The 27,410-nt window shown below is 44.5% G+C and overlaps 1 protein-coding gene across 1 annotated transcript; it reads right to left on the bottom strand.

Moving 5' to 3' along the window:
• sncb (synuclein, beta) lies at window positions 1-27,410 on the bottom strand. Its single transcript, XM_038992887.1, has 5 exons — window positions 27,290-27,410; window positions 10,266-10,295; window positions 7,540-7,625; window positions 5,856-5,939; window positions 1-591 (listed from the first exon to the last, which is right to left on the bottom strand). The coding sequence occupies exons 1-5, from the start codon at window positions 27,408-27,410 to the stop codon at window positions 559-561; spliced, it is 354 nt and encodes a 117-aa protein (XP_038848815.1). The 3' UTR covers window positions 1-558.

Raw genomic sequence — 27,410 nt, 5'->3', positions numbered from 1 at the left:
CAGGCATTGTACACACGTAGAGAATATTATTGGTAGTAGTCATATCTGTTTACAACCGGATTTATAATTCTCTTTCGCTCCCAACATCGATTTTGGAAGATGAGAAAAATACACCTATTATTATTATCTCACATTTATAAATAGAGAAACACACAAAGAGTCACACACATAGAAATAGAGTCCAATCTTGAATGGGGAGGCCTGTTCTATTGGATTGTATTTCTACGGTCACAAGCCATAGGCCTGGTCCGTGGTCTCGCTCCATTGGGAGGGAATCAAGGAAACGAGACTCGAGACTGCTGGCGGCTTCTACACTTCAAGGAACAACTACACGACCCAACACATTACAGCAGTAACATGACATTTACAATATAGCATCGATTATCATAAAAGATTCGTCTTGAAGACGAAGGAAGAACATTTTTCTCAGGTGGAATGCTTGTTTGTGGTTTTTTGTGTAACAGGATTAGATTTGTATTATTGTGGTACTTTCATCGTTTGTCCTTTTTGTTGTAATAAATTGTGCTGCTGGTTGGATGAAGACTTGGAATGATGGTTTTATGCTTCTTGTTCGTAGTCGTGGCCCTGCTCCTTGGAGAGAAGAGAGAGAGACAGAGCTCAGAGAGGGAGACAGTATTTAAATAGAGAGAGAGACAGAGCTCAGAGAGAGGGATACAGTATTTAAATAGAGAGAGAGACAGAGAGAGGGAGACAGTATTTAAATAGAGAGGAGAGAGAGACAGAGCTCAGAGAGAGGGAGACAGTATTTAAATAGAGAGGAGAGAGAGACAGAGCTCAGAGAGGGAGACAGTATTTAAATAGAGAGAGAGACAGAGCTCAGAGAGAGGGAGACAGTATTTAAATAGAGAGGAGAGAGAGACAGAGCTCAGAGAGAGGGAGACAGTATTTAAATAGAGAGGAGAGAGAGACAGAGCTCAGAGAGGGAGACAGTATTTAAATAGAGAGGAGAGAGAGACAGAGAGAGGGAGACAGTATTTAAATAGAGAGGAGAGAGAGACAGAGCTCAGAGAGGGAGACAGTATTTAAATAGAGAGGAGAGAGAGACAGAGAGAGGGAGACAGTATTTAAATAGAGAGGAGAGAGAGACAGAGAGAGGGAGACAGTATTTAAATAGAGAGAGAGACAGAGCTTAGAGAGGGAGACAGTATTTAAATAGAGAGGAGAGAGAGACAGAGCTCAGAGAGAGGGAGACAGTATTTAAATAGAGAGGAGAGAGAGACAGAGCTCAGAGAGGGAGACAGTATTTAAATAGAGAGGAGAGAGAGACAGAGCTCAGAGAGAGGGAGACAGTATTTAAATAGAGAGGAGAGAGAGACAGAGCTCAGAGAGGGAGACAGTATTTAAATAGAGAGGAGAGAGAGACAGAGCTCAGAGAGAGGGAGACAGTATTTAAATAGAGAGGAGAGAGAGACAGAGCTCAGAGAGGGAGACAGTATTTAAATAGAGAGGAGAGAGAGACAGAGAGAGGGAGACAGTATTTAAATAGAGAGGAGAGAGAGACAGAGAGGGAGACAGTATTTAAATAGAGAGGAGAGAGAGACAGAGAGGGAGACAGTATTTAAATAGAGAGGAGAGAGAGACAGAGAGAGGGAGACAGTATTTAAATAGAGAGGAGAGAGAGACAGAGAGAGGGAGACAGTATTTAAATAGAGAGGAGAGACGCAGAGTTCACATAAGCAGAACAATGGAAGAAACAGACATTAAGTTGATTTGTTGGATCTCATCCGATAAGCTCTGACCTAGAGTGATCTAACCAGACGAATGACATGAAGACAACCTGGCAGTAAGGACACAATGTCCTCTTTTTAACCCGTCAGGAAAAATGATCATCACACTACAGTATAACGAAGTACAACGTCAGAGCGACCTTAACACAACATCTAGCAACCTCCTCAAGATCTTCAGATCTCTTCGAGCGGAGCCTGATTCGAGTCCCGGTCCCCCCCCCCCCCCCCCTCATCAGCTTCAGCTTCAGTCCAGTGTCAATACTTCAATTTATCCACCAGAGGGCAGCACTAGCTAACGTATACGATACGAGCTGCTCCAAGGACACAGCAGAGAACAGACGTATTAGTAGCGTCCTCTCATTAGCGAACTACCTCTAACATCTCCATGGTAACAGACACTGGTACTCATATAGTGATGCCTTGAAGTCATTTATCTATGGAGAAGACTGTGTGGTTATTGATGGGACACACGTTACATCCACATCCTCAATGTGACTACTGTATGTAGATCAGGGGTGGGCAATTCCACTCCTCGAGGGCCTGATTGGTGTCACCATTTTTCTCCATCTCTAGCAAACACAGCTGATTAATCACATTATATTCTAAACTGAAGTTGATGATTAGGTGATTATTGGAGTCAGGTGTGTTAGTTGGGTGCCGGGGGAAAACTGTGACACCAATCAGGCTCACGAGGACTGGAGTCGCCCCCTCTTCCTCCTCCTCCTCCTCCTCCTCCTCCTCCTCCTCCTCCTCCTCAGGCAGATCAGCTGTACAGAAAGGCTCCATGTTGTTTACAGCAACGCAGGGAATCCTCTGACACTACCCCATAATGCATTGCAACTCTGACGTCATCACCACCACACCCCGTTCAGCTAGAGATAGCACGCTGAGAGAGAGAGAGGGAGGGAGAGAGAGAGAGAGAGAGAGAGAGAGAGAGAGAGAGAGGGAGGGAGAGAGAGAGAGAGAGAGAGAGAGAGAGAGAGAGAGAGAGAGAGAGAGAGAGAGAGAGAGAGAGGGAGGGAGAGAGAGAGAGAGAGAGATAGGTAGAGACGGAGGAGGGGGAGGAGGCGAGAGCAATAGGGGGATGGTGGAGGGTGAGAGAGATAGAGGAGGGAGAGACAAGGATGGATGTAAAGACTGAGCTGGAAAAGGGAGAAATAGAGAGCGATGAGGAAGGATGAGGAAGGATAGGGAGGAATACAGACATTCCTCCGTATCCTTTATGATATTTTACAGTTTAATATTGCAGGAATCATTTGCATTAAACAGAAAGGAGTTTAATGTAGTATTTTTTTCTGTAATTGATTTGTATGATAAAATATTTATGTAGGGCAGAAGAACATCACAGTTAATAAACCACTGAATTGGTTCTGAACCGTTCGTTTAAGATTACTCCTTTGAGATTCTTTGATTCGTCATTGGTTCCCTGCTGATTCTCAGGTTCCAGATGAATCGATTCGGTACTCTGTGTTTTTTTCCCTTGACAAATGAATCCATTCAGGACAGTTTGTTTTGCCCTTGAGAGCTGCCTTCCAAAAATAACCATCTGTCTCAACCACTGAGACACACACACACACACACACACACACACACACACACACACACACACACACACACACACACACACACACACACACACACACACACACACACACACACACACACACACACACACACACACACACACACACACACACACACACAATATTGGAGGGGTTGTGCCCGCCTGTCTATCTGGCATTTGACAGAGTGTGCAAAGCTGTCATCAAGGCAAAGGGTGGCTACTTTGAAGAATCTCAAATATAAAATATATTTTGATTTCTTTAACACTTTTTTGTTTACTACATGATTCCATATGTGTAGTTTCATAGTTTGTTTTCACTATTATTTTACAATGTAGAAAATAGTCAAAAATAAAGAAAAACCCTGGAATGAATACCTTAGGTCCAAACTTTTGACTCTATACAAAATATAAAAAATGTCTCTCACGTCTAAACCTATTGAGAGAGACCAAGCGCCAACTCACAGAGTTCTACTGTTTAGAAACAAATGGAATAGTCCCAAAAGTGCTAAATCCCTATCACAGCAAAGATCAGAGTTGCGCCTTTTTTCCATTATTATGGACGGCTGTCATCACATTCTCCAAACAGTTTTTTCTCCGCTCTCGCTTGATAACTAAATGAGGACACAAGTGGAGATTGGATCACAGAAGCCTGGAAAGGAAATGTTTTCTGAAAGTACCGGGTCCGTTACTAGAAAATGTAACGGTAATAATATGGCAATATTTAAAGGCAGTAACGAGTTGTATCACTCCATTACGCATAAAAGTAATATTATTATATAACGATTTACTGTTGTAACACATTACCCCTGACACTATGTGTGTGTGTGTGCGTGTGTGCGTGCGTGCGTGCGTGTGTGTGTGCATGAGAGTGTGTGCATGAGAGTGTGTGCGTTAGGGCTCTGCTTACCCGACCCAAGCCCGACAGGGCCCGGATATTATACATCGGGTTAGGGCTCTGCTTACCCGACCCAAGCCCGACAGGGCCCGGATATTATACATCGGGTTAGGGCTCTGCTTACCCGACCCAAGCCCGACAGGGCCCAGATATTATACATCGGGTTAGGGCTCTGCTTACCCGACCCAAGCCCGACAGGGCCCGGATATTATACATCGGGTTAGGGCTCTGCTTACCCGACCCAAGCCCGACAGGGCCCGGATATTATACATCGGGTTAGGGCTCTGCTTACCCGACCCAAGCCCGACAGGGCCCGGATATTATACATCGGGTTAGGGCTCTGCTTACCCGACCCAAGCCCGACAGGGCCCAGATATTATACATCGGGTTAGGGCTCTGCTTACCCGACCCAAGCCCGACAGGGCCCGGATATTATACATCGGGTTAGGGCTCTGCTTACCCGACCCAAGCCCGACAGGGCCCAGATATTATACATCGGGTTAGGGCTCTGCTTACCCGACCCAAGCCCGACAGGGCCCGGATATTATACATCGGGTTAGGGCTCTGCTTACCCGACCCAAGCCCGACAGGGCCCGGATATTATACATCGGGTTAGGGCTCTGCTTACCCGACCCAAGCCCGACAGGGCCCGGATATTATACATCGGGTTAGGGCTCTGCTTACCCGACCCAAGCCCGACAGGGCCCAGATATTATACATCGGGTTAGGGCTCTGCTTACCCGACCCAAGCCCGACAGGGCCCGGATATTATACATCGGGTTAGGGCTCTGCTTACCCGACCCAAGCCCGACAGGGCCCGGATATTATACATCGGGTTAGGGCTCTGCTTACCCGACCCAAGCCCGACAGGGCCCGGATATTATACATCGGGTTAGGGCTCTGCTTACCCGACCCAAGCCCGACAGGGCCCGGATATTATACATCGGGTTAGGGCTCTGCTTACCCGACCCAAGCCCGACAGGGCCCGGATATTATACATCGGGTTAGGGCTCTGCTTACCCGACCCAAGCCCGACAGGGCCCAGATATTATACATCGGGTTAGGGCTCTGCTTACCCGACCCAAGCCCGACAGGGCCCGGATATTATACATCGGGTTAGGGCTCTGCTTACCCGACCCAAGCCCGACAGGGCCCAGATATTATACATCGGGTTAGGGCTCGGGTATCACTAAATTCATCACTAATATTTTGAAGCTCATTCACTCGTGCTCCGCTGATCAGTACAGTCAAATCTTGTCTGACTAAGATCATAGCATGGTGTCAGAAGTGCTTCGCAGAAAGAAGATTATTTCACAGAAAAGAATCATGTTCCTTGATTTTAGAGTGATGAAAAGTAGCTCACAGCTCACTGCTCTCTCCTGCCTCTTCATCGAGCAGCCCAAGGGGAGCCGTTGCTATGGATACTCACAGACTGAGAGCGCCATGAGCAGAGAGCACACAGAGCGAGCTGAGCGCAGGGAGCGAGTGGATTTACTCAAATATTTTGGGCAGGGCCGGGCCTTAAAATTGGCAGAAGCAATCACGCCTCGGTAGGGCTCGGGCTTAAAATTCATGGCTCTAGTGTGCGTGTGTGTGTGTGTGTGTGTGTGTGTGTGTGTGTGTGTGTGTGTGTGTGTGTCCCTATTACCTGCTGGTTCTCGTCATATGTCTCTCCCTCCTGCTGATCTCCCTGTGGCTCTCCTTCCATGGCCTCCTGCCCATACTCCTCAGGCTGTGGACACACACACACACACACACACACACACACACACACACACACACACACACACACACACACACACACACACACACACACACACACACACACACACACACACACACACACAGACAGACAATTGTAAAACAAAACGAACACACCAAAAAACTACTTTTCATTTTACAAATAATTAAATAAAGTGTTAGTAAACTGTTAGAGAGAGATAGTCCAGTACAGTAGGCAGGAAACACAGTGGAAGTACTTTGGACTCTTGATGATATAATACGGACTACAAAGGGAAGCACAGCCGAGAGCTGCTTAGTGACACGAGCCTACCAGACGAGCTAAACTACTTCTATGCTCGTTTCGAGGCAAGCAACACTGAAGCATTCCTTTGCTTTATCTTGGCCAGTTCGCAGCTGTAAATGAGAACTTGTTCTCAACTAGCCTACCTGGTTAAATAAAGGTGAAATATACACATTTTTTTAAAGAAAAAAGTCTATAGTGGTATAGGGGCTGATATTAATATACTAGTGATATAGTGGCTGTTGATAGTCTATAGTGATATAGTGGCTGTTGATAGTCTATAGTGATATAGGGGCTGGTGATAGTCTATAGTGATATAGGGGCTGGTGATATTCTATAGAGTAGTGATATAGGGGCTGGTGATAGTCTATAGTGATATAGGGGCTGGTGATAGTCTATATAGTAGTGATATAGGGGCTGGTGATAGTCTATATAGTAGTGATATAGGGGCTTGTGATAGTCTATAGTGATATAGTGGCTGGTGATAGTCTATATAGTAGTGATATAGGGGCTGGTGATAGTCTATAGTGATATAGGGGCTGGTGATAGTCTATAGTAATATAGTGGCTGGTGATAGTCTATAGAGTAGTGATATAGGGGCTGGTGATAGTCTATATAGTAGTGATATAGGGGCTTGTGATTTTCTATAGTGATATAGGGGCTGGTGATAGTCTATAGTGATATAGGGGCTGGTGATAGTCTATATAGTAGTGATATAGGGGCTGGTGATAGTCTATAGTGATATAGGGGCTGGTGATATTCTATAGTGATATAGGGGCTGGTGATAGTCTATATAGTAGTGATATAGGGGCTGGTGATAGTCTATATAGTAGTGATATAGGGGCTTGTGATAGTCTATAGTGATATAGGGGCTGGTGATAGTCTATAGTGATAAAGGGGCTGGTGATAGTCTATATACTAGTGATATAGGGGCTGGTGATAGTCTATAGTGATATAGTGGCTGATGATAGTCTATAGTGATATAGGGGCTGGTGATAGTCTATAGTGATATAGTGGCTGATGATAGTCTATAGTGATATAGGGGCTGGTGATAGTCTATAGTGATATAGTGGCTGGTGATATTCTATAGTGATATAGGGGCTGGTGATGTGTGTCGTGTGTGTGTGTGTGTGTGTGTGTGTGTGTGTGTGTGTGTGTGTGTGTGTGTGTGTGTGTGTGTGTGTGTGTGTGTGTGTGTGTGTGTGTGTGTTTGCTTGTGTGTGTCGTGTGTTTGCGGTGCGTGTGTTTGCATGTGTGTGTGTTTGCGGGGTGTGTGTGTTTGAGGTGTGTGTGTTTGTGTTAGTCGTACGTTCATGTCAGATGGGAACTCGTCCTTCTTCCCCAGGCCGGTGGCAGCAGCGATATTCCCCATGGCTCCACCAGCAAGGTCCTTCGCTGCAACATCACACACAGACACATTATTAACACACACATCAAACGTACACACACATTAACACATATGCACATACACAGCACATACACACATTAATACACATGCACATACACAGCACATACACACATTAACACACATGCACATACACAGCACATACACACATTAACACACATGCACATACACAGCACATACACACATTAACACACATGCACATACACAGCACATACACACATTAACACACATGCACATACACAGCACATACACACATTAACACACATGCACATACACAGCACATACACACATTAACACACATGCACATACACAGCACATACACACATTAACACACATGCACATACACAGCACATACACACATTAACACACATGCACATACACAGCACATACACACATTAACACACATGCACATACACAGCACATACACACATTAACACACATGCACATACACAGCACATACACACATTAACACACATGCACATCCCCCGACGTTGTTGTTCTCTAGTTATATCTTTACCAGTCTAATCCTGTTTGGTTTGTTGTCTAGTACACTAGTCTCTAAGGTGTAATATCTTTACCAGTCTAATCCTGTTTGGTTTGTTCTCTAGTACACTAGTCTCTAAGGTGTTATATCTTTACCAGTCTAATCCTGTTTGGTTTGTTGTCTAGTACACTAGTCTCTAAGGTGTTATATATTTACCAGTCTAATCCTGTTTGGTTTGTTGTCTAGTACACTAGTCTCTAAGGCGTAATATCTTTACCAGTCTAATCCTGTTTGGTTTGTTCTCTAGTACACTAGTCTCTAAGGCGTTATATCTTTACCAGTCTAATCCTGTTTGGTTTGTTGTCTAGTACACTAGTCTCTAAGGCGTAATATCTTTACCAGTCTAATCCTGTTTGGTTTGTTGTCTAGTACACTAGTCTCTAAGGTGTTATATATTTACCAGTCTAATCCTGTTTGGTTTGTTCTCTAGTACACTAGTCTCTAAGGCGTAATATCTTTACCAGTCTAATCCTGTTTGGTTTGTTCTCTAGTACACTAGTCTCTAAGGCGTTATATCTTTACCAGTCTAATCCTGTTTGGTTTGTTCTCTAGTACACTAGTCTCTAAGGCGTTATATCTTTACCAGTCTAATCCTGTTTGGTTTGTTCTCTAGTACACTAGTCTCTAAGGTGTTATATCTTTACCAGTCTAATCCTGTTTGGTTTGTTCTCTAGTACACTAGTCTCTAAGGTGTTATATCTTTACCAGTCTAATCCTGTTTGGTTTGTTCTCTAGTACACTAGTCTCTAAGGCGTAATATCTTTACCAGTCTAATCCTGTTTGGTTTGTTCTCTAGTACACTAGTCTCTAAGGCGTAATATCTTTACCAGTCTAATCCTGTTTGGTTTGTTCTCTAGTACACTAGTCTCTAAGGCGTAATATCTTTACCAGTCTAATCCTGTTTGGTTTGTTCTCTAGTACACTAGTCTCTAAGGCGTAATATCTTTACCAGTCTAATCCTGTTTGGTTTGTTCTCTAGTACACTAGTCTCTAAGGTGTTATATCTTTACCAGTCTAATCATGTTTGGTTTGTTCTCTAGTACACTAGTCTCTAAGGCGTTATATCTTTACCAGTCTAATCCTGTTTGGTTTGTTCTCTAGTATACTAGTCTCTAAGGCGTAATATCTTTACCAGTCTAATCCTGTTTGGTTTGTTGTCTAGTACACTAGTCTCTAAGGCGTAATATCTTTACCAGTCTAATCCTGTTTGGTTTGTTCTCTAGTACACTAGTCTCTAAGGTGTTATATCTTTACCAGTCTAATCCTGTTTGGTTTGTTCTCTAGTACACTAGTCTCTAAGGCGTTATATCTTTACCAGTCTAATCCTGTTTGGTTTGTTGTCTAGTACACTAGTCTCTAAGGCGTAATATCTTTACCAGTCTAATCCTGTTTGGTTTGTTCTCTAGTACACTAGTCTCTAAGGCGTTATATCTTTACCAGTCTAATCCTGTTTGGTTTGTTGTCTAGTACACTAGTCTCTAAGGCGTAATATCTTTACCAGTCTAATCCTGTTTGGTTTGTTGTCTAGTACACTAGTCTCTAAGGTGTTATATATTTACCAGTCTAATCCTGTTTGGTTTGTTCTCTAGTACACTAGTCTCTAAGGCGTAATATCTTTACCAGTCTAATCCTGTTTGGTTTGTTCTCTAGTACACTAGTCTCTAAGGTGTTATATCTTTACCAGTCTAATCCTGTTTGGTTTGTTCTCTAGTACACTAGTCTCTAAGGCGTAATATCTTTACCAGTCTAATCCTGTTTGGTTTGTTCTCTAGTACACTAGTCTCTAAGGTGTTATATCTTTACCAGTCTAATCCTGTTTGGTTTGTTGTCCTAGTTTGACTCGAAGGTGTTATATCTTTACCAGTCTAATCCTGTTTGGTTTGTTGTCCTAGTTTGACTCGAAGGTGTTATATACTGTATCTTTACCAGTCTAATCCTGTTTGGTTTGTGCAACAGAAGCAGGTCAAACTTGTTTTGTGATCCAGGCTAACTTGATTGAAACTTGGACGAGACTGAGTATCTTGCTGTTGTGATACTGGTAACACTGATGTCACTGTCTGAACCAGAGACTCAACAGTACACTTACCTGAACCAACACCATCTTTGGCCTTGGTGCCTGACAAGAGAGAAAAATACAAATGTTACTACATTAAAATATTACATTATCCCTCCATTATCACACATCATGTCTTACTACATTAAAATATTACATTATCCCTCCATTATCACACATCATGTCTTAGTACATTAACATATTACATTATCCCTCCATTATCACACATCATGTCTTAGTACATAAAAATATTACATTATCCCTCCATTATCACACATCATGTGTTACTACATTAAAAAGCTACATTATCCCTCCATTATCACACATCATGTGTTACTACATTAAAATACTACATTATCCCTCCATTATCACACATCATGTCTTAGTACATAAACATATTACATTATCCCTCCATTATCACACATCATGTTTTACTACATTAAAATGCTACATTATCCCTCCATTATCAAACATCATGTCTTACTACCTTCCAATCCTACATTGCCATACATAATGATAATTATCACTCTCAATAGAGTTACCAGCATATTCCTCATATTCCTACTGCACATACAGTAAATGAGGCATTACCGTATCAACAAACCTCTAATGCTTTACTAGACAGACAGACAGACCAGTCAGTCAGAGACCAGACAGACAGACAGATGAGTGACGGTGCTCTAGTGACGAGGATGAGCTGAGCGAAGAGCACCCAGAGTCGTGATATAGAGAGAGAGAGAGTTTGGGTTAACTTCAGAGCTAGGAGCCATCAGAGCTAGGAGCCATCAGAACTAGGAGCCATCAGAGCTAGGAGCCATCAGAGCTAGGAGCCATCAGAGCTAGGAGCCATCAGAACTAGGAGCCATCAGAGCTAGGAGCCATCAGGGCTAGGAGCCATCACAGCTAGGAGCCATCAGAGCTAGGAGCCATCAGAGCTAGGAGCCATGAGAGCTAGGAGCCATCAGAGCTAGGAGCCATGAGAGCTAGGAGCCATCAGAGCTAGGAGCCATCAGAGCTAGGAGCCATCAGAGCTAGGAGCCATGAGAGCTAGGAGCCATCAGAGCTAGGAGCCATCAGAGCTAGGAGCCATCAGAGCTAGGAGCCATCAGAGCTAGGAGCCATCTGGAGTAAGGTACAATACATTCATTCTCATTCTAGAGGTAGAAAATTGAAGCCTCTGAGCAGTCTGTTTTATCCATTCCTTCCACAATACATTATTTGGATGAAAAATTCACTAATGTGTGTGGAACTGTTTCAGAACGGTCCATATTTCTCTGGAGGGTGTTTACTGCCCCCTGTCTATCTGCTGCCCTGTGATAACATCCCGTACTGCCCCTGTCTATCTGCTGCCCTGTGATAACATCCCGTACTGCCCCTGTCTATCTGCTGCCCTGTGATAACATCCCGTACTGCCCCTGTCTATCTGCTGCCCTGTGATAACATCCCGTACTGCCCCTGTCTATCTGCTGCCCCGTGATAACATCCCTTACTGTCCCCTGTCTATCTGCTGCCCTGTGATAACACCCCTTACTGTCCCCTGTCTATCTGCTGCCCTGTGATAACATCCCTTACTGTCCCCTGTCTATCTGCTGCCCTGTGATAACATCCCGTACTGCCCATGTCTATCTGCTGCCCTGTGATAACATCCCGTACTGCCCCTGTCTATCTGCTGCCCCGTGATAACATCCATTACTGTCCCCTGTCTATCTGCTGCCCCGTGATAACTTCCCTTACTGCCCCCTGTCTATCTGCTGCCCCGTGATAACATCCCTTACTGTCCCCTGTCTATCTGCTGCCCTGTGATAACATCCCTTACTGTCCCCTGTCTATCTGCTGCCCTGTGATAACATCCCTTACTGTCCCTTGTCTATCTGCTGCCCTGTGATAACATCCCTTACTGCTCCCTGTCTATCTGCTGCCCTGTGATAACATCCCTTACTGTCCCCTGTCTATCTGCTGCCCTGTGATAACATCCCTTACTATCCCCTGTCTATCTGCTGCCCCGTGATAACATCCCTTACTGTCCCCTGTCTATCTGCTGCCCCGTGACAACATCCCTTACTGCCCCCTGTCTATCTGCTGCCCCGTGATAACATCCCTTACTGCCCCCTGTCTATCTGCTGCCCCGTGATAACATCCCATACTGCCCCCTGTCTATCTGCTGCCCCGTGATAACATCCCGTACTGCCCCCTGTCTATCTGCTGCCCCGTGATAACATCCCTTACTGTCCCCTGTCTATCTGCTGCCCTGTGATAACATCCCTTACTGTCCCCTGTCTATCTGCTGCCCTGTGATAACATCCCTTACTGTCCCCTGTCTATCTGCTGCCCCGTGATAACATCCCTTACTGTCCCCTGTCTATCTGCTGCCCTGTGATAACACCCCTTACTGTCCCCTGTCTATCTGCTGCCCTGTGATAACACCCCTTACTATCCCCTGTCTATCTGCTGCCCTGTGATAACTTCCCTTACTGTCCCCTGTCTATCTGCTGCCCCGTGATAACATCCCTTACTGTCCCCTGTCTATCTGCTGCCCTGTGATAACATCCCTTACTGTCCCCTGTCTATCTGCTGCCCTGTGATAATATCCCTTACTGTCCCCTGTCTATCTGCTGCCCTGTGATAACTTCCCTTACTGCCCCCTGTCTATCTGCTGCCCTGTGATAACATCCCTTACTGTCCCCTGTCTATCTGCTGCCCCGTGATAACATCCCTTACTGTCCCCTGTCTATCTGCTGCCCTGTCATAACATCCCTTACTGTCCCCTGTCTATCTGCTGCCCTGTGATAACATCCTTTACTGCCCCCTGTCTATCTGCTGCCCTGTGATAACATCCCTTACTGTCCCCTGTCTATCTGCTGCCCTGTGATAACATCCCTTACTGTCCCCTGTCTATCTGCTGCCCTGTGATAACATCCCGTACTGCCCCTGTCTATCTGCTGCCCTGTGATAACATCCCTTACTGCCCCTGTCTATCTGCTGCCCTGTGATAACATCCCGTACTGTCCCCTGTCTATCTGCTGCCCCGTGATAACATCCCGTACTGTCCCCTGTCTATCTGCTGCCCCGTGATAACATCCTTTACTGTCCCCTGTCTATCTGCTGCCCTGTGATAACATCCCTTACTGTCCCCTGTCTATCTGCTGCCCTGTGATAACATCCCTTACTGTCCCTTGTCTATCTGCTGCCCTGTGATAACATCCCTTACTGCTCCCTGTCTATCTGCTGCCCTGTGATAACATCCCTTACTGTCCCCTGTCTATCTGCTGCCCTGTGATAACATCCCTTACTATCCCCTGTCTATCTGCTGCCCCGTGATAACATCCCTTACTGCCCCCTGTCTATCTGCTGCCCCGTGATAACATCCCTTACTGCCCCCTGTCTATCTGCTGCCCCGTGATAACATCCCATACTGCCCCCTGTCTATCTGCTGCCCCGTGATAACATCCCGTACTGCCCCCTGTCTATCTGCTGCCCCGTGATAACATCCCTTACTGTCCCCTGTCTATCTGCTGCCCTGTGATAACATCCCTTACTGTCCCCTGTCTATCTGCTGCCCTGTGATAACATCCCTTACTGTCCCCTGTCTATCTGCTGCCCCGTGATAACATCCCTTACTGTCCCCTGTCTATCTGCTGCCCTGTGATAACACCCCTTACTATCCCCTGTCTATCTGCTGCCCTGTGATAACTTCCCTTACTGTCCCCTGTCTATCTGCTGCCCCGTGATAACATCCCTTACTGTCCCCTGTCTATCTGCTGCCCTGTGATAACATCCCTTACTGTCCCCTGTCTATCTGCTGCCCTGTGATAATATCCCTTACTGTCCCCTGTCTATCTGCTGCCCTGTGATAACTTCCCTTACTGCCCCCTGTCTATCTGCTGCCCTGTCATAACATCCCTTACTGTCCCCTGTCTATCTGCTGCCCTGTGATAACATCCTTTACTGCCCCCTGTCTATCTGCTGCCCTGTGATACCATCCCTTACTGTCCCCTGTCTATCTGCTGCCCTGTGATAACATCCCTTACTGTCCCCTGTCTATCTGCTGCCCTGTGATAACATCCCGTACTGCCCCTGTCTATCTGCTGCCCTGTGATAACATCCCTTACTGCCCCTGTCTATCTGCTGCCCTGTGATAACATCCCGTACTGTCCCCTGTCTATCTGCTGCCCCGTGATAACATCCCGTACTGTCCCCTGTCTATCTGCTGCCCCGTGATAACATCCTTTACTGCCCCCTGTCTATCTGCTGCCCTGTGATAACATCCCTTACTGTCCCCTGTCTATCTGCTGCCCCGTGATAACACCCCTTACTGTCCCCTGTCTATCTGCTGCCCCGTGATAACATCCCTTACTGTCCCCTGTCTATCTGCTGCCCTGTGATAACACCCCTTACTGCCCCCTGTCTATCTGCTGCCCTGTGATAACATCCCGGACTGCCCCTGTCTATCTGCTGCCCTGTGATAACATCCCTTACTGTCCCCTGTCTATCTGCTGCCCTGTGATAACATCCCTTACTGTCCCCTGTCTATCTGCTGCCCTGTGATAACATCCCTTACTGCCCCCTGTCTATCTGCTGCCCTGTGATAACATCCCTTACTGTCCCCTGTCTATCTGCTGCCCTGTGATAACATCCCTTACTGTCCCCTGTCTATCTGCTGCCCTGTGATAACATATCTTACTGCCCCCTGTCTATCTACTGCCCTGTGATAACATCCCTTACTGTCCCCTGTCTATCTGCTGCCCTGTGATAACATCCCTTACTGTCCCCTGTCTATCTGCTGCCCTGTGATAACATCCCTTACTGTCCCCTGTCTATCTGCTGCCCTGTGATAACACCCCTTACTGTCCCCTGTCTATCTGCTGCCCTGTGATAACATCCCGGACTGCCCCTGTCTATCTGCTGCCACGTGATAACATCCCTTACTGTCCCCTGTCTATCTGCTGCCCCGTGATAACATCCCTTACTGTCCCCTGTCTATCTGCTGCCCTGTGATAACATCCCTTACTGTCCCTTGTCTATCTGCTGCCCTGTGATAACATCCCTTACTGTCCCCTGTCTATCTGCTGCCCTGTGATAACATCCCTTACTGTCCCCTGTCTATCTGCTGCCCCGTGATAACATCCCTTACTGTCCCCTGTCTATCTGCTGCCCTGTGATAACACCCCTTACTGCCCCCTGTCTATCTGCTGCCCTGTGATAACATCCCGGACTGCCCCTGTCTATCTGCTGCCCTGTGATAACATCCCTTACTGTCCCCTGTCTATCTGCTGCCCTGTGATAACATCCCGTACTGTCCCCTGTCTATCTGCTGCCCTGTGATAACATCCCTTACTGTCCCCTGTCTATCTGCTGCCCTGTGATAACATCCCTTACTGTCCCCTGTCTATCTGCTGCCCTGTGATAACATCCCTTACTGCCCCCTGTCTATCTGCTGCCCTGTGATAACATCCCTTACTGTCCCCTGTCTATCTGCTGCCCTGTGATAACATCCCTTACTGTCCCCTGTCTATCTGCTGCCCTGTGATAACATATCTTACTGCCCCCTGTCTATCTACTGCCCTGTGATAACATCCCTTACTGTCCCCTGTCTATCTGCTGCCCTGTGATAACATCCCGGACTGCCCCTGTCTATCTGCTGCCCGTGATAACATCCCTTACTGTCCCCTGTCTATCTGCTGCCCTGTGATAACATCCCTTACTGTCCCCTGTCTATCTGCTGCCCCGTGATAACATCCCTTAGTGTCCCCTGTCTATCTGCTGCCCTGTGATAACATCCCTTACTGTCCCCTGTCTATCTGCTGCCCTGTGATAACATCCCTTACTGTCCCCTGTCTATCTGCTGCCCTGTGATAACATCCCTTACTGTCCCCTGTCTATCTGCTGCCCCGTGATAACATCCCTTACTGTCCCCTGTCTATCTGCTGCCCTGTGATAACATCCCTTACTGTACCCTGTCTATCTGCTGCCCTGTGATAACATCCCTTACTGTCCCCTGTCTATCTGCTGCCCCGTGATAACATCCCTTACTGTCCCCTGTCTATCTGCTGCCCTGTGATAACACCCCTTACTATCCCCTGTCTATCTGCTGCCCCGTGATAACATCCCTTACTGCCCCCTGTCTATCTGCTGCCCCGTGATAACATCCCTTACTGTCCCCTGTCTATCTGCTGCCCTGTGATAACATCCCTTACTGTCCCCTGTCTATCTGCTGCCCTGTGATAACATCCCTTACTGTCCCCTGTCTATCTGCTGCCCTGTGATAACATCCCTTACTGTCCCCTGTCTATCTGCTGCCCTGTGATAACATCCCTTACTGTCCCCTGTCTATCTGCTGCCCTGTGATAACATCCCTTACTGTCCCCTGTCTATCTGCTGCCCTGTCATAACATCCCTTACTGTCCCCTGTCTATCTGCTGCCCTGTGATAACATCCCTTACTGTCCCCTGTCTATCTGCTGCCCCGTGATAACATCCCTTACTGTCCCCTGTCTATCTGCTGCCCTGTAATAACATCCCTTACTGCTCCCTGGGGACCACTAACAAAGTTGGGTGATGAAGGATAGCCTCTTGCAAAAGAAGAGCACCTAAACAGAGAGGTGGGGGAGAGAGAGAGAGAGAGAGAGAGAGAGAGAGAGAGAGAGAGAGAGAGAGAGAGAGAGGGAGAGGGAGGGAGAGAGAAGGAGAGAGAGAGAGAGAGAGAGAGAGAGAGAGAGAGAGAGAGAGACAGAGAGACAGAGAGAGAGAGAGAGAGAGAGAGAGACAGACAGACAGAGAGAGAGAGAGAGAGAGAGAGAGAGGGAGAGGGAGGGAGAGAGAGGGAGAGAGAAGGAGAGAGAGAGAGATAGAGAGAGACAGAGAGACAGAGAGACAGAGAGACAGAGAGAGAGAGAGAGAGAGAGAGAGAGAGAGAGAGAGAGAGAGAGAGAGAGACAGAGAGAGAGAGAGACAGAGAGAGAGAGAGAGAGAGAGAGAGAGAGAGAGAGAGAGAGAGAAGTGTACTGTACACTAAAGAGAAGTCCTGGAAGACGATATAATGAAGTGTACTATGGTTTTCTCATTCCACTCTGCTGTACGCTCTTTTTTTTCTGCTGGGAAGGAGAAACGATAATGGCCACTTATCATGAAAGGTATGAAACTGAGGAGCGTTTGAATAATAGCTAAAGTAAGTTGCATTGAATAACATAATTTTCTCAATTTCTACAACCAGGAACAGCATGTTCAAATGTCTGTGCTTTTAGAGGTGGGTAGCTCCATTAGGATCTCTAACCTTCCCTCCCCCTCCCGCTCCACTCTCTTCCCCCTCCCCTTCGCCTCCCCTCTCCTCTCCTCTCTAGGCAGTCTGCTAAGCTGGCTAGTCCGTCTACAACAGCAGCTGTCAAAAGTGGTCCGTCGACCTATCGACTTCTCTATTCACCCGTCCTTCACCAATCACATTCTCGTCTACCCATTCCTTCATTTGGGTGATTATTAGCGCGCTGGACAGCGGTCAAGAAACGGTATGAATGTATATACATTAGAAATTTCTACACAGTTTCAATTTGTTTTTAGTCATTTTTCAGTATATTGTTTCGGATACCTCCCCGGGCCGGATTGGACTCCCTCGTGGGCCGGATGTTTGACATCACTGCTATAGATCCATCTGTATCTGGGCTCTGACTTCTGGCGTCCATTATATACATACTGTACTGTACATATCATAATTTACGTCAGACACAGGTAGTCTATACATCTGTAACATTCTCTATACATGTATACCTGTATACTCTATACATACTGCAAATAGAACCTATTCTATGCACATCTCTGTTAGCAGCTAATTAGTTAGCGTTATAGAAGACAACATAAAGCCCTGTAATTGTCCCTCTGGTCCCCTGGAGACAGCTTCTCACTGTGTCCCTGACTCACAAGCTGTCACCATACTAACCTAATACATTGACATAAGGCACGATGGCCTGCTGTCTTCACCCATAGCTCCCCCCTCCCATCTACCTCCCCCCTCTCCTCACCTCTTGGTCCAATTCCTCACCCCTCCTCCTCTCACCCTTGGTTCAGTACCTCCCCCCTTCCTCCTCCTCCATCCTTCATCCTCTTTCACCCCTCCTCCCTAACCCCTATCTCCAATACCTCCCCTCTACGTATACCCCTCTCCTCCATCCTCTCACCCCTCCTCCCTAACCCCCATCTCCAATACCTACCCTCTACCTCTACCCCTCTCCTCCATCCTCTCACCCCTCCTCCCTCCCCCCTCTCCCCTGCCCCATGCAGGTCAGGTTCGACGACCTCTGTACCACTACAGCCCACGGTCCTGATCAGTAGGTGGAAAATGTTTTGAAATAGAGTAAAAACAAACACAGATTATTACTTTCCATTGCAAAACGTTTGCTACGATGTTCCCTACTGAACGCGACCTTGATTTTCTAAAGAAAGACAGGAAGATACAGGGCCTACTGTATATAATGACTGCACCCCCTTGAACTTCTTTCACATTTTGTTGCATTATTCAAGTGGGTTTGAAATAGATTTAATTGTAATTCTTGGTCATTGATAAAGACAAAATACTCTCTAGTATCAAAGTGAAAAGAAAATTATACACATTTTTTACAAATTAAATTACTGATATATATCCTAAATTAGCTCAGAAGTCAAATGTGGCTTAACAAATCACACAATAAGTTATATGGACTCACTTTGTGAGAAATATTAGGTGTGGACATGATTTTTGAATAACCATTTCCTGCGTCCTCCACACATACAACATCTGTACTGTTGCACGGTTGGTTAAAGGGCTTGTAAGTCAGAGTTTCACTGTAAGGTCTACTACACCTGTTGTATTCAGCATTTCACTGTAAGGTATACTACACCTGTTGTATTCAGCATTTCACTGTAAGGTCTACTACACCTGTTGTATTCAGCATTTCACTGTAAGGTCTACTACACCTGTTGTATTCAGCATTTCACTGAGGTCTACTACACCTGTTGTATTCAGCATTTCACTGTAAGGTCTACTACACCTGTTGTATTCAGCATTTCACTGTGAGGTCTACTACACCTGTTGTATTCAGCGTTTCACTGTAAGGTCTACTACACCTGTTATATTCAGCATTTCACTGTAAGGTCTACTACACCTGTTGTATTCAGCATTCCACTGTGAGGTCTACTACACCTGTTGTATTCAGCATTTCACTGTAAGGTCTACTACACCTGTTGTATTCAGCATTTCACTGTAAGGTCTACTACACCTGTTGTATTCAGCATTTCACTGTAAGGTCTACTACACCTGTTGTATTCAGCATTTCACTGTAAGGTATACTACACCTGTTGTATTCAGCATTTCACTGTAAGGTCTACTACACCTGTTGTATTCAGCATTTCACTGTAAGGTCTACTACACCTGTTGTATTCAGCATTTCACTGAGGTCTACTACACCTGTTGTATTCAGCATTTCACTGTAAGGTCTACTACACCTGTTGTATTCAGCATTTCACTGTGAGGTCTACTACACCTGTTGTATTCAGCGTTTCACTGTAAGGTCTACTACACCTGTTGTATTCAGCATTTCACTGTAAGGTCTACTACACCTGTTGTATTCAGCATTCCACTGTGAGGTCTACTACACCTGTTGTATTCAGCATTTCACTGTAAGGTCTACTACACCTGTTGTATTCAGCATTTCACTGTAAGGTCTACTACACCTGTTGTATTCAGCATTTCACTGTAAGGTCTACTACACCTGTTGTATTCAGCATTTCACTGTAAGGTCTACTACAGCTGTTGTATTCAGCATTTCACTGTAAGGTCTACTACACCTGTTGTATTCAGCATTTCACTGTAAGGTCTACTACACCTGTTGTATTCAGCATTTCACTGTCAGGTCTACTACACCTGTTGTTTTCAGCATTTCACTGTCAGGTCTACTACACCTGTTGTATTCAGCATTTCACTGTCAGGTCTACTACACCTGTTGTATTCAGCATTTCACTGTAAGGTCTACTACACCTGTTGTATTCAGCATTTCACTGTAAGGTCTACAGCTGTTGTATTCAGCATTTCACTGTAAGGTCTACAGCTGTTGTATTCAGCATTTCACTGTAAGGTCTACTACACCTGTTGTATTCAGCATTTCACTGTCAGGTCTACTACACCTGTTGTATTCAGCATTTCACTGTAAGGTCTACTACACCTGTTGTATTCAGCGTTTCACTGTGAGGTCTACTACACCTGTTGTATTCGGCGCGTGTGACTAATACAGTTTGATTTGATAAGATCCCTCAGTCAAGTATTGAATTTCAACCCACAGATTCAACTACAAAGACCAGGGAGATTTTCAAAAAGGCTCATAAAGATAGGCAGTGATTGGTAGTGTAACAATTCTCGTTGGTGGAAGGAGAGGAGGACCAAAATGCAACGATCGACAGCTGCCTCTGATTGAGAACCATATCAGGCCAGACATAGAAATACAACAACATAGACAACAGAACATAGACTACCCACCCCAACTCACGCCCTGACCAACCTAACACAAAGACATAAAAATAAACTAAGGTCAGAACGTGGCAGGTAGATGGGTAACAATAACAAACCCAGACATTGAACATCTCTTTAAGCACGGTCAAGTTAATAATTACGCTGTGGATGATGTAATACAGAGCATTCGGAAAGTATTCAGACCACTTGACTTTTTCCACATTTTTGTTATTTTTCCACAACCTTATTCTAAAATGGATTAAATTAAATAAATATCTCAGCAATCTACACACATTACAACATAATGACAAACAGGTTTTTAGAATTTTTTGCAAATTTATTACAAATAAAAAACAGAAATACCTTATTTACATAAGTATTCGGACCCTATGCTATGAGACTCGAAATAAATTGAGCTCAGGTGCATCCTGTTTCCATTGATCATCCTTGAGATGTTTCTACAACTTCATTGGAGTCCACCTGTGAAAAAGTAAATTGATTGGACATGATTTGGAAAGGCACACACCTGTCTATATAAGGTCCAACAGTTGACAGTGCATGTCAGAGAAAAAACCAAGCCATGAGGGCGAAATAATTGTCCATAGAGCTCCAGAGACAGGAATGTGTTGAGGCACAGATCTGGGGAAGGGTACCAAAACATTTCTGCAGCATTGAAGGTCCCCAAGAACACAGTGGTCTCCATCATTCTTAAATGGAAGAAGTTTGGAACCACTAAGACTCTTCCTAGAGCTGGACGCTCGGCCAAACTGAGCAACCGGGAGAGAAGGGCCTTGGTCAGGGAGGTGACCAAGAACCTGATGGTCACTCTGACAGAGCTCTAGAGTTCCTCTGTGGAGATGGAAGAACCTTCCAGAAGGACAACCATCACTGCAGCACTCCACCAATCAGGCCTTTATGGTAGAGTGGCCAGATGGAAGCCACTCCTCAGTAAAAGGCACATGACAGCCCGCTTGGAGTTTGCCAAAAGGCACCTAAAGACTCTCAGACCTTTGAGAAACAAGATTCTCTGGTCTGATGAAATCAAGATTGAACTCTTTGGCCTGAATGCCAAGCGTCACATCTGGAGGAAACCTGGCACCATCCCTACGGTGAAGCATGGTGGTGCCAGCATCATGCTGTGGGGATGTTTCTTTTTACACTAGTCAGGATCAAGGCAAAGATGAACAGAGCAAAGTACAGAGAGATCCTTGATGAAAACCTGCTAAGCACACAGCCAAGACAATGCAGCAGTGGCTTCGGGACAAGTCTCTGAATGTTCTTGAGTGGCCCAGCCAGAGCTCGGACTTGAACCCGATCGAACATCTCTGGTGAGACCTGAAAATAGCTGTGCAGCGACGCTCCCCATCTAACCTGACAGAGCTTGAGAGGATCTGCAGAGAAGAATGGGAGAAACTCCCCAAATACAGGTGTGCCAAGCTTGTAGCGTCATACCCAAGAAGACTTCAGGCTGTAATCGCTGCCAAAGGTGCTTCAACAAAGTACTGAGTAAAGGGTATGAATACTTATGTAAATGTGATATTTCAGTAGATTTTTTTTTATACATTTGCAAACATTTTGAAAAACCAGTTTTTGCTTTGTCATTATGGGGTATTGTGTGTCGATTTATGACTTTTTTGTTTGTTTTTTACTCGATTTTAGAATAAGGCTGTATTGTAACAAAATTTGGAAAAAGTCAAGGGGTCTGAATACTTTCCGAATGCTCTGTAAATCACCCAGGCACATCAAAGACGCAGTCGTCCTTCTGAACTGAACTGTAAGGACAAGGCGGAAACTGCTTAGGGATGTTACCATGAGGCCGTTGGTGATTTGAAACTGAGGATGGATTAGCGATGTTTTAGTGACTCCACAACTCCACGGGTATCGTGTGTAGATTGATGAGGTCGACAACGACCTAAATGACAGAGTTAAAAGAATAATGAAAGTATGCAACAAGGCAGTAAAGTAATTCTGCAAAAAAAACACGGTAAAGACATGTCGTTTTTGGCCTAAATTCAAAACGTTATGTTTGGGCCAAATCCAACACAACACATCACTGAGTAACTGCCTCCTTATTTTCAAGCATGGTGGTGGCTGCATCATGCTATGGGTATGCTTGACATTGGCAAAGACTGGGGAGTTTTTCAGGATGAAAAGATACAGGATGGTGCTAAGCACAGGCAAAATCCTAGAAGAAAACCTGCTTCAGTTTGCTTTACACTAGACACTGGGAGAGGAATTCACCTTTCGTCAGGACAATAACAAACAACACAAAGCCATATCTACACTGGAGTTGCTTACCAAGAAGACAGTGAATGTTCCTTAGTGGCCAAATTACAGTTTTGACTTAAATCTGATCGAAAATCTATGACAAGACTTGAACATTGATGTCTAGTCATGATCCCCAACACCTTGAAAGAGTTTTAAGAACAAATATTGTACAATCCAGGTGTGCAAAGCTCGTATGAGACTTACCTAAAAAGACTCAGAGCTGTAATCACTGCCAAAGATGTTTCTACCATGTATTGACCCATATATTGACCCATATATTGACCCATATATTGACCCATATATAGAGGTTAGAACTGATCTAACCAAGATATATTACTGTTTTATTTTTCATTCATCTTTAAAAAATATTATCATTTTTCTTCCATTTTGACATTACAGAGTATTTTGTGTAGATCGTTGACAAAAAAAACAAACAATTAAAACCATTTTAATCCCACTTTGTAACACAATAACATGTGAAGAAATCCAATGGAAGTGTAGACTTTCTACACTCAGAAAAAAGGGTTCCAAAAGGATTCTTTGCAGAAGGTTCTACCAAGAACCGTTTTGATCAGAAGAACCCTTTTGGAAGACAAGGGTTCTTTGAAAGGCAAAGGGTTCCACCTAGAACCTTTAACATCATAAGAACCGTTTTTGGATGAAAGGATTCTTTGACGGTTCTTTGGAAGGCAGGAAGGATTATTCGGAAGGCTAGAAGGGTTCTACCATAGAGCAATCTATTAATATTTCCCAGCATGCTCTATTGCAGGGATATGTTCAGAATTGTTTGTTTTACTGTAATATCTGTGTTTTTGCATGTACATTGATTGGTTGATTAATGTTATGCTACACATAGATAGATAACATACAGTTTTCTAAATGAATCTGTTAGTAATTGGATGTATTGCAAACGTTACTGTTTCAGTTAAGATAACTGAGGTAGTCTCAGTATTCAATCTTCCCTGCCCTGGCAGTCATTCTGAATGCAGGTTACGGATGATTAACAATTCCACTTATTGGATTTCCTAACTCTGGCTGGATTCCAATAGGTATAACACATCACTTTGCAATCCAGCATAATTAAAATAAAATAAAAAATGGAACCTTTATTTAACTAGGCAAGTCAGTTATTTACAATGACGGCCTACAACGACCAAACCTGGACGATGCTGGGCCAATTGTGAGCCGCCCTATCGGACTCCTAATCACGGCCGGTTATGATACAGCCTGGAATCAAACCAGAGTGTCTGTAGTGACGCCTCTAGCACTGAGATGCAGTGCCTTAAACCTCTGCGCCACTCGGGAGCCCAAAATCATAATGTGACTTGCAGGTCTGATGTGGCCTGTAAACCAGGAGTTTCCTAACACCGCCGTGCTAGTGTATAACTAGTCCCTCAAAGAAAGGCCTGATGAAAGATGTAATGTATTGTCATAAATAATTACATGTTCAATAATAATAAGCCCGGTGGAACCATTCATAGAAGGTTCTAGGAAGAACCCTCCAAAGATAAAATGGTTATTGGTAGAACCCTTCAAAGAGGGTTCCAGGAAGAACCCTCCAAAGATAAAATGGTTATTGGTAGAACCCTTCAAAGAAGGTTCTAGGAAGAACCCTCCAAAGATAAAATGGTTATTGGTAGCACCCTTCAAAGAGGGTTCTAGGAAGAACCCTCCAAAGATAAAATGGTTATTGGTAGCACCCTTCAAAGAGGGTTCTAGGAAGAACCCTCCAAAGATAAAATGGTTCTTGGTAGAACCCTTCAAAGAGGGTTCTAGGAAGAACCCTCCAAAGATAAAATGGTTATTGGTAGAACCCTTCAAAGAGGGTTCTAGGAAGAACCCTCCAAAGATAAAATGGTTATTGGTAGAACCCTTCAAAGAGGGTTCTAGGAAGAACCCTCCAAAGATAAAATGGTTATTGGTAGAACCCTTCAAAGAGGGTTCCAGGAAGAACCCTCCAAAGATAAAATGGTTATTGGTAGAACCCTTCATAGTGGGTTCTAGGAAGAACCCTCCAAAGATAAAATGGTTATTGGTAGAACCCTTCAAAGAGGGTTCTAGGAAGAACCCTCCAAAGATAAAATGGTTATTGGTAGAACCCTTCAAAGAGGGTTCCAGGAAGAACCCTCCAAAGATAAAATGGTTATTGGTAGAACCCTTCAAAGAGGGTTCTAGGAAGAACCCTCCAAAGATAAAATGGTTATTGGTAGAACCCTTCAAAGAGGGTTCCAGGAAGAACCCTCCAAAGATAAAATGGTTATTGGTAGAACCCTTCAAAGAGGGTTCTAGGAAGAACCCTCCAAAGATAAAATGGTTATTGGTAGAACCCTTCAAAGAGGGTTCCAGGAAGAACCCTCCAAAGATAAAATGGTTATTGGTAGAACCCTTCAAAGAGGGTTCTAGGAAGAACCCTCCAAAGATAAAATGGTTATTGGTAGCACCCTTCAAAGAGGGTTCTAGGAAGAACCCTCCAAAGATAAAATGGTTCTTGGTAGAACCCTTCATAGTGGGACTTAGGCAGAACCATATATACAGGGGGTTCTTTGAAGAACCCTACATAGGAGGGTTTTAGATAGAACCCTGTGCAAAGTGTTCTACCCAGCACCAAAAATGGTTGGCCTATGGGGACAAACCAAAGAGCCCTGTATGGTTCTACTTAGAACTTTTTTTTCTAAGAGTGGTTATGGCCACAGTCACAATTTTTTCCTCAGCTGGGACAATATTATTCATGTTTAGTCAGACACACACCTCAGCAAACCATTCATTGTCATTTACCACATCTGAATCCCCTTGTGAAATATAATGTCAGGGCCTTCATTATTGAATATATCTGTGAGCACATCGTGTTCATTGGCCAATGTGCACCTTTTCCCTGTACATTATGTCCATATCATAATGCCTTGCATATAACGTAGACAGCCACTGCCAACATCCCTCCTTCCGTGCATTTATAGTGCACAATCCACAGTAGCCTACAGAATGATCCCCAATTAGCCTACATAATGAATCCATAGTAACCTACATAATGGACCCATAGTAACCTACATAATGAACCCATAGTAACCTACATAATGAACCCATAGTAACCTACAGAATGAACCCATAGTAACCTACAGAATGAACCCATAGTAACCTACATAATGAATCCATAGTAACCTACAGAATGAACCCATAGTAACCTACAGAATGAACCCATAGTAACCTACAGAATGAACCCATAGTAACCTACAGATTGAACCCATAGTAACCTACAGAATGAACCCATAGTAACCTACAGAATGAACCCATAGTAACCTACATAATGAATCCATAGTAACCTACATAATGAATCCATAGTAACCTACAGAATGAACCCATAGTAACCTAGAGAATGAATCCATAGTAACCTACAGAATGAACCCATAGTAACCTACAGAATGAACCCATAGTAACCTACATAATGAATCCATAGTAACCTACAGAATGAACCCATAGTAACCTACAGAATGAACCCATAGTAACCTACAGAATGAACCCATAGTAACCTACAGAATGAACCCATAGTAACCTACAGAATGAACCCATAGTAACCTACAGAATGAACCCATAGTAACCTACATAATGAATCCATAGTAACCTACATAATGAATCCATAGTAACCTACAGAATGAACCCATAGTAACCTAGAGAATGAATCCATAGTAACCTACAGAATGAACCCATAGTAACCTAGAGAATGAACCCATAGTAACCTACAGAATGAACCCATAGTAACCTACAGAATGAACCCATAGTAACCTACAGAATGAATCCATAGTAACCTATAGAATGAATCCATAGTAACCTACAGAATGAACCCATAGTAACCTATAGAATGAACCCATAGTAACTTATATAATGAACCCATAGTAACCTATAGAATGAACCCATAGTAACTTATATAATGAACCTATAGTAACCTACAGAATGAACCCATAGCACAGACAAATGCGATGTAGGCAGTGAGGGATCAATTATGCTTTCACTACTACACGCTTCAAAGAGAAACCATAACATCCAATTAAAAAGGATGACAAAAAGACCCACCCCTATTCCAACCAATCAAGGAAAAGGACATTGTCTCTGGACCTATAGCGTCGCTTTACGAGGCGTTCTAAATGTCAGCGTTCTCAACTCTTATTGGTCGATGCAGCCGTCAAGCAATGTCTGCTGTACATAATAACGCGCTCGCTCGACAGGCGCTCGTGACGTGCATGCATTAAAGTGAAACCATGAACGTCACAGGTACCGAATTATCCAACACAGAGTGATTTCGGTCTAACGTTATAAAGGTCGGGTCTTACCGATAAACATGGCGCCTTCCTTAGTCTTTTCCGCCGCCAGCGCAGCTCCCTCTTTAGTCTTCTCCGCGGCCATAGCCATGCCGTCTTTAGCTTTGGACAACCCTTTCATGAACACATCCAT

Source organism: Salvelinus namaycush, chromosome 5, assembly GCF_016432855.1.
Source record: "Salvelinus namaycush isolate Seneca chromosome 5, SaNama_1.0, whole genome shotgun sequence".
In the NCBI taxonomy this organism is placed as follows: domain Eukaryota; kingdom Metazoa; phylum Chordata; class Actinopteri; order Salmoniformes; family Salmonidae; genus Salvelinus; species Salvelinus namaycush.
The sequence above is the reverse complement of the archived record's forward strand: the minus strand, read 5'-3'. Positions and strand labels throughout refer to the sequence as shown.